This window comes from Mya arenaria, chromosome 2 (assembly GCF_026914265.1).
Source record: "Mya arenaria isolate MELC-2E11 chromosome 2, ASM2691426v1".
Lineage (NCBI taxonomy): Eukaryota > Metazoa > Mollusca > Bivalvia > Myida > Myidae > Mya > Mya arenaria.
Window position 1 is genome coordinate 15,232,734 of NC_069123.1, and position 8,703 is coordinate 15,241,436.

At 32.9% G+C, this 8,703-nt stretch overlaps 1 protein-coding gene across 1 annotated transcript; it reads right to left on the reverse strand.

The window, feature by feature from the left end:
• Positions 1 to 2,164: 2,164 nt before the first annotated feature.
• On the reverse strand, positions 2,165 to 8,674 carry LOC128244821 (mitochondrial thiamine pyrophosphate carrier-like). Its single transcript, XM_052962913.1, has 6 exons — positions 8,612 to 8,674; positions 7,812 to 7,958; positions 7,323 to 7,478; positions 6,878 to 7,057; positions 6,104 to 6,290; positions 2,165 to 4,915 (listed from the first exon to the last, which is right to left on the reverse strand). The coding sequence occupies exons 2-6, from the start codon at positions 7,932 to 7,934 to the stop codon at positions 4,611 to 4,613; spliced, it is 951 nt and encodes a 316-aa protein (XP_052818873.1). The 5' UTR covers positions 7,935 to 7,958; positions 8,612 to 8,674; the 3' UTR covers positions 2,165 to 4,610.
• Positions 8,675 to 8,703: the final 29 nt, after the last annotated feature.

Genomic DNA, 8,703 nt, shown 5'->3' on the forward strand with positions numbered 1-8,703 from the left:
CCAGTATTAATGAAGTAATATTGTACATCTAAAAGTGCAGACGATGTTTTCATTTTAAAATATTTTATGTCGTAAGATTGGTAAAACAGTCGGTCAAACGACAGGAAATAAACAATGCGTGAAAAGTAACTAAGACTTAATCGGAAAGAAACAGATTTTTCATTCATTTTTTATACTTATTTTACATAATGATACTCTGCCATCTTAAATCACGACGCCCAATCATAGGCACAACATTTTATTTTATTCGTTTAAAATGCTCTACCGTTGTGCAAGTGTATTGTCGACCTTTGAAGGCTATATTTTGTGAACGTTGTGGTGGCAATATATAGGTTTTGGGGCCAATGAACAGTTGTGGTGCTCATGCATTTTTTATTAAATTAATTCCGTGTGCATTAAAATTTGCTCAAGGCTGAAATATCGTCTATGTGTAGTAATTGCACTCCATCGTCGTGTAAAAGTCATCACTGAGCACTATCTACGACGTTCCCATATAGATACAGATAGACATTATTGTTTAAAAACATAAAAAAAAAATCTCAGACATATGGTGACTCTCTCTCTGTGAGAAATAAATAATCTTTTTTTTTTTTGCTCTTATGTTAATTGTAAGTGGATTTTTCTCTTACATAGGAAACATATATACAATAAGGAACCAACATTGCATTGTATCAGGTTGAAAGCATTTTTAGCCTTATAATGCAGTATATCATGTATTTTTTTATCAAACTGTACATGTACTACTTGAAACAAACATAGATTTTGAGTGACAAACCTTTAACTACTTAAAAAAATCAATAACTGATAACAAGATTGTAACCGTGTTTTTAATAGTTAAAAAAGCAAAAGTATTAAATGATTGATGGATTATAAAAGATTTACTGTGATCTACTATTGTTTCATAAGGTAGAAATACCATGTTTTCTGCACTTTTCTTTCAAATTAAACTAGGTAGTCTTCATGAGAAACATTGCTTTCGACATTTATTCATTCTTTTTGGTATATTAAAACAATTGTTTTAATTGTGGTTAATATTCTTGGGAGTAAGAGTGCATCTTTAATTTTTTAAGGAGTTTTGCACAACAGAATAATGCAACAGTATTTCCTCAGATGAGAATACTGTCTTTACATATGTGATTCTGAGAAATTGTCCAACGTTATCGAACCATGTTAACATTTACCTTATAGAAATAATAAATTAATTCTGATAGTTTTTTTGTCTTTATAGCCTAGCCAACAGTCATTCATAATGCTTCATGTCAAGTCAAGAAATTAATTTAGTAAGTATTTAAAGGCCACCGGCCCTTAATACCATACATATATGTACATGATAAAATAATCATGAGTTCTGTCAAGAGAATGAATTCAAGCAGATATAGCTACTGTACATGCTAAACATGATTATTTCTCCTTATTTGTTAATTTCTAATATTATAGTCACACAGAAAAACACTTTACTTGGAAGCTCAATCATAATTCATTGTTTTTATAAGATTATAAATCATTTAAATCTTTACCAGAAGAGTACCAAGCAAACAAATATTGTCTTCTTATCTTGTCACAATTTGATAATAAAACATACATACGATCATCTTTTGCTGTGTTTAGGTGCCCACAAGTTTCTATTCTCAATTTATGGTTCGAACATCGTAGTTTTGAAAGTGCTACCTTTAAATTTTAATACCTTTAATATGTTTAAATGGTATAGCTACTGATAGGGATCTTTAAACATTTAATAGTGCTTTAAAGTTTTTATTAAAAAACGACAACTAGAATTGTTTTCAGATGCAGACCAGTTCTGGTTAAAACAATAAGTCTGTGTTTAAAGATATTTAGAGAAACGTTAAACGTCTTGATATTTCAAAATCCAAATGTTAACAGCATGTTTTTTGAAATTGGTTGCCCAGCAAGCTCGTGCAACTTCAAGCGTTTTAAGCATTAAATAGCATTGTCTTGAATGTCTACATGATTTATGGCCATTTTAATATCTCATACATTTAGAAAAATATGATATACATAATGGTAATGATTCAACACTCTCTACTTACATAAGTTATACTGTGCATTAATTAATTTGTATATCTTTCATGGCCCAGTAGAAGGTGACATTAACAAAGTTGAAACTTAAAACAAAATACAACACATAACATTTTTAAGGATTTTATTTCTGAATATTCACAGTAACATCACAAAAAAACAGTGTCAATTCATTTACAAATAATCAAATTAAAACAATATACAATGTAAATGACTTTATACATGTATGTCAAAACGGCATTTATTCAGAACAATGGCTGTCACAAAACATGACTGTTGGATAATAAGTCATTTGTATATAATATATATAATGTTGAATGAAATGTTTGATTAAAATCCTATTTATCTTAGCAAACGTTTAAAACTCTGTGAAGATGTAAGATCATAATGGCTGACCTCTGAATGTGACCTTTGAGAACAAATTTTATGCTAAATACACTTTCTCATGGTGCTATACAATCACATGAAGTTTGATTGAATTCCAATGAAAAGTTGAAAAGTTATGGCTCATTCACATATTCTTACATGAAATCCATATCATAAAATATCGACCTCCAAGTGTAACCTTGACCTACGAGATAAGAGCACAAATTGTATATGGGATACACCTTTCCATAACGCTGAACAGTTCTATTAAGTTATGGTTCAGACATGAATAATTGCTATAATTAATAATTTATAACATTTACCTCTAAATTTGACCTTGACTTTTAAGATAATTGCATCTATTTTATGAAGGACACACCTTCCCATGGTGCTCTACAATTCTGTGAAGTTTGAATAAAATACCATCAATAACAACAAATTAATTCATAAGACAAGGTTGTAACAGCTGGACATATGACATACCTTTTAAATAATTCCAAAACAGTACGCAAATCTATTTATGAGTCAGATTCTTAAAACTATGCTTATAACAGTTTAAATAAACTAACTGTCACAAGTAAGACACATATTTCAAATATAAATTCAAGCCCTCCAAACTAACAGGGAAAATCTCATTTAGACTGACTTCTGTACAATGTGTATAAACAAAATTATTGTTGAGCAGTATAGAAAATTAACAGTGAATCTTTGGGCTTTAAGCATAATACATACTCAATGTCATGTATAATACACCAGTAATAAAACACATATATAATGACATATATAGTTCACCAGTAACAATAATACACTAAAATACATGTATGTAAAAATTCCTGCAGTGCACTGTAGTAGAATCTGAGAATGTAAGAGATTCACAGGTAAGAAGAAGTTTAATGTACATGTGCCATTTAAAGCTGCACAGATTTACAATTTTGGCATCAACACCTCTAATTTAGTTATACAAGATAACTCGAATTAGAACAGATCTCATTTGTTAGAAAAACGGCCAAAAATTCCACTTATTTTAATGTGTTAGTAACGCTTAAAAGTAGCCATAAAACATCAATTTTCGACCATAAATATGAAAAACTGTGATCTAATCTTAAGTCAGCCTTCTTATATCACTCGTTTTCATACATTTACGCATACATTGGCTCATTCCTAGACAAAGAATAAAAAAATGTCAAACTGGTCAATCTGTTAGAGTGCAGCTTTAATATAATTTTAGATCAGTTGTTTTTAAAAGTAACGATATACAATTTAACTACATAAATGAAACACATTCACAATGTAGATCTATTAGTAATGCATAGTACATGAAAGTCAAAATATAAAATTATACATATATCACTAAAGTCAAAAATCATATATTAAAACAAATCCTGTTACACAAATGGTGTGAAGATGAGTTTGACACACAATGGGTCGATTGTTCAGACTTTTGATCTGCTGTATTTCTAATAAGATTTGGGACAACTGTGTCAGCTGTACTTCTACAAATTTAAATATGTTAAGACACCTTCATATAGTTAATGTTTAAAAAATAGCAACATCGTCGTTAATCTCAATGTTAACTTTAACAAAGTTCTGAACAATTGGTTTAAAAAAGGAGGTATGTATGTAGGTAGGTAGAGATGTAGTGCATGAAGAGGTACCTGCAGGCCAGTCTGTTTTGCAGGCACCCAAGTACAATTTTGGTAACAGACCAACTTATGTTTGGTGCATTTGAGGTGTTTTTATGTCAGTATTGTTCCCTGCTGCTTCCTGAAGTAAATAAAAGGAGTGTTTTTTATCACTGTGATTTTTCATAGATCACATTACCACACCATGTGATTGAGCTCACATGAACAGAGATAAAAACTGTGTAAACAGTACTTGTTCCTGTTGCAGACATCATGGTTATTTGTGGTGGTAAAAAAGTGCACTAATCTTTGTAATGTTAATTTTGCGACATGAAATGTACATGTTTCTATGGGTACTTGCAGGAAATTGTTAATCGGGTACCCAGCTCCAAAATTTTTACCCGCCTATGCCCTAATATATAGACTGATCAACAAAAAATATTTATATGCCTCCTTTTTTGTGGGTGCATAAAATCAATGCAAAAGAAAATCCAATACTGAATGGGTCATATTTAAACAATTCACAACATCTAAATTACTCACTTTTCTATCTATTTCTTCACAACATCTAAATTACTCACTTTTCTATCTATTTTTCATCATAAACACATAACACACTTGATCATAAACACAGAAAATAGTCCCTGAAACAAACACCGCCTTTAGCAAACTAGGACTCAACCCCTTGTACATTCCCCTTAACCCTTCATCCTTCAATGACTGCTTGATGCAGTGAACGACCCCTTTATATTGTCTCACGGCACCAAAGTTTTTTCTCGCTTCCTCAAAGCCTTGAATCTGGAGTCTTTTCTTGGTGACGTCCATTGGATACATGAGAAGCTTACTTAAGAATCCCGACCCAGAACCACAGATAAAACTCTCCACAGCACCTGGAACAAAATACATTAATGTTATAACAATCGAGGTGAGAAAATAAAACGTAATTCAAACCAACTAACATTTTGCAGCTACTATAACCATCAAAACAAGCCAGGGAATATTACAGGAGTTGTCACTCACACTTGCATACTCGCAAAATGCGAGGGAAAATTCGAAAATGTGAGTTGAGTTTTAAAGCTGCACTCTCACAGATTAAACGTTTTGACAACTTTTTTTTTTTTTTTTTACTTGGAACCAGCCAATTTTTGCGAAAATCCATTGACACCAGTTATATAAGACTGCTGACAAAAAATTAGATCACAGATTTTAATACTTAAGTTCAAAAACTGATGTTTTATGTATTTTTCTTAAACGGTATAAAAACCGTTAGTAATGGTTTAAGCCATAAAACATTAATTTTCAAACGGAAATATGAAAATCTACGATCTGATTTTTTGTAAGCAATCTTATATCATTGGTTTGCAGATATTTACGCAAAACATTTCTCTTTCCAAGACAAAAAATAAAAAAGTTGTAAAAATGGTATACCTGTGAGAGTGCAGCTTTAAGGTGCTTGCAAAATTTTGTGAGTGAAAGATCTTGAAAAATAGATGACCATGGTTATTTTTGTGCAGACTGCGCATCAGACTTCCTTAATTTTTTTTTGCTATGTTAATGAATCTAATGGCTTTAGAAGATGAATTGATATGGCACAGATTGCATTACATTTTCCTAAAAAAAAACAAGAGGTTAACAAAAAAAATTCGAGTGAACTTCAGATTTTGAGAGTTGGCATTTTTGCACTCCCAAAAAATTGCTAGTACCCCTCGTATAATTTTTTTTCTAAATTCAAGCCTTCTTTTTATCAATATAATAAATGATGTTATTTCGAAGTCCTCCAAGGTAATTCAAACACTGATAAGAAAGTTCTACATTTGGCATCAGCGCCCATGAAAGGTCCGTTAAACATTTTCATTTCTCAGTTTGTCGATAGGCATAATATGATGTATTTCAATCAGAGTTATGAGAGTTGCTACTGAATACCCACTGTAATTGTTAACATGAGTACCAAGTTTCATTTTAATACAGATATCTTTGATGATTATGTTTCCATGCCTTTGTTTCCAGCAACACAAGACTATGACAATATCTCAATTAATTATAAAGAAAAGAAAACAAGATTGAAAGGAAAGAAAAACCTGGGTAGGGTCTCTGTGAAAGATCAAATGCAGAGTTCCAGACGTTTTGCAGCAGGGAGTAGAAGCCAAACTGGAGACCCATCTGTGGGGCCACTCCGAGGCAGGCAGGGGCCAGACCCTTGTAGAACCCTCGGAACCCCTCAGTCCTTATGATACTGCTTGCTGCATGGTACATGGATCGATACACCTGGTGTGAAATGTTATTATGTAAGCATCAGTGAATTGCTCATCTGTACACACATGTAACAGAATTAAGAAACAAACCATTCAACGCAATTCACTAACACAAAATATTATATTCAGACAGTGGCAGCAAACACCATTACACACCAAAATTATGTCAACCGAAAGAGAAATACAAGCTAGTCATTTTTCCTCAGTTAATTTTTGCATAACTCTGTTGAATAACCTTTGCAAATCGATAGCAGAAACCTCATATTCTGATAGGAATAATTAGTAAAGTGAAACCCACGCATTGGATTCGATGCCCGAGACACGGTTCAGGCAATATGCAAATAGCTGAGAAGTTACACATGTTTAGTTTAAAATTAATAGTCACACACAACGAAGTTCCACAAGTGTATTTCTCCATGGTACATGAGGTAGAATAATACAAATCATTAAGAGTGGGTTTCGAGGATGACTTATAATGTGTCATTGAAAACATGTGTCCTTAGTTTCATGAAACTTTTTTGCAGGACTCCTTGACAATGACAGCAAGCCAGTAAAAATATCATAAGACTTATTTATACAATATCAACATTAAATACTTACCTTAGGTTCTCCTTGAGCTATGATCCTGGTGCGGATAATATCCACAGGCTGAATGACCACTGTGGCCAAAGTAGAGGACAGGCTGCCTCCGAGAGCATGAGCCAATGGCTTGTATCTTGTTTGGAAACTCTCTGGTAATCCGTACCACAGAATCTTGGTGATGTACTCAAAACATGTAAACTGGAATAATGTTTATTGCATTTTTACTATGTCTCTGGTGAATGAATGAAAAAGAAAAAAACACTGATTACAAATACAATACTGGAAAATAATAAACCTATAAATTCATTGAAACATTACTTTGTTAATCAAAAGTTCTTCCACCATTTTATGTTTTAAAGCTACTCTGAAATACATGTGGACTATGTTCTTATCAAATTGTTTTTAGCATAGTTTTGTTTCTCTACAAACAGTAAAGTTGCGGATACTTTTTCATTTGCTATACCTCTACAACTCCAAATCCTACGGAGAGTATCTGTGCTGGAACATGGCCCTTCCACAGAGCCCGAGGGCCCTCTTCCCTCACAATACACCTAATTGCCTGCAGAATGCTCCGATACTTGGAGGAACTGCTGGATGATGAAATAGGCTCCACCTGCAACTGTTGTAGAGATGGCACTTTTACAATTTTTCTACTACTAGGTATTTCAATTTAGTTTTATGGATTTCTACTTTTTACTTGAACTTATTCCAGAATGGAAAGAAAGTGATGCATTATTGAAGCATTTGAGTGTAATAAATCTAAAACATAAAAATGTTGCTTGCATCAAATGAACTTAAGATGACAGATTTAATACCACTAAATATCTGGAAGCCAAGAAGGCTACCATGACAAAAATGAATGTCAGTTCTAATGATCAACTTTTAAAAACCAATGGAACCTATTATATAATTTGTTCATCATAGCACTATGGCTATTCTCATTTCTTTGTACCTGAAATCTGATTTTGAGAACATCAAATGGCTGAACGACTGCCCTGGCCACTATGTTACTGACTGCTCCAGCCTGCGCCTGGTCAGCCTTGGTAAGCTTGATATCAGGGTTATATCCTACCATTAATCTTCACTCTTTGTACACAATCTGCAATGTTTTTGACATAGTCTAAGTCAAAACAATTTAGCAAAAATGTGTCAATTTTTCTTTTACTGTCCAGATGAGGCTGCTTTCTGTGGTCCAGTGTAAGAAAAGTAGAATTAGATATTACCAGCTTACTTCTACCACTGATGACAATCATCAAACTCTGTAAGGGAATTTCGATTGCCAATTAGAAACAAACATTTTAAAGATCCAAGAATTCCATGAATCAGAAGCATTTCTTGTCTGGAGCGCCAATTATTTTTTTCAGTCAGCATGACATTGATATATTTACACCAAAAGCAATAGGGGTCATCTTAAGACCCTGACCAATGCCTCTACAAAGTCATTCAAATATTATTGATTGGAAACGACAGTGATGATAAACTTTCTAGTGAAGCTCAAAATGACCTTTGCTCCATTGAACCTAAAATCGATAGAGGTCACCTTTTGACCATGAGTTATGACCATTGTGTATACCAAGTTTGAAGACGATGTTGATAATCCAATCAAAGTTACTGGATGAAACTGAGTTGATCGGACACGAAAGTGTAACTCAAACGCCGACGACCATGATGGACAAAGTAATCCCTACGTGTCTTTCATGATTCGCCATCCATATAAAATTGACAAAAACAACACCAATACAAATAGGTTACCTAGATCTTAAACCAAAAATAAATAATTTGTCCGAAAACAAACTTCGTAACGGAGCAAATTTTATGACAGAATATTTTTACGACATCGGTTT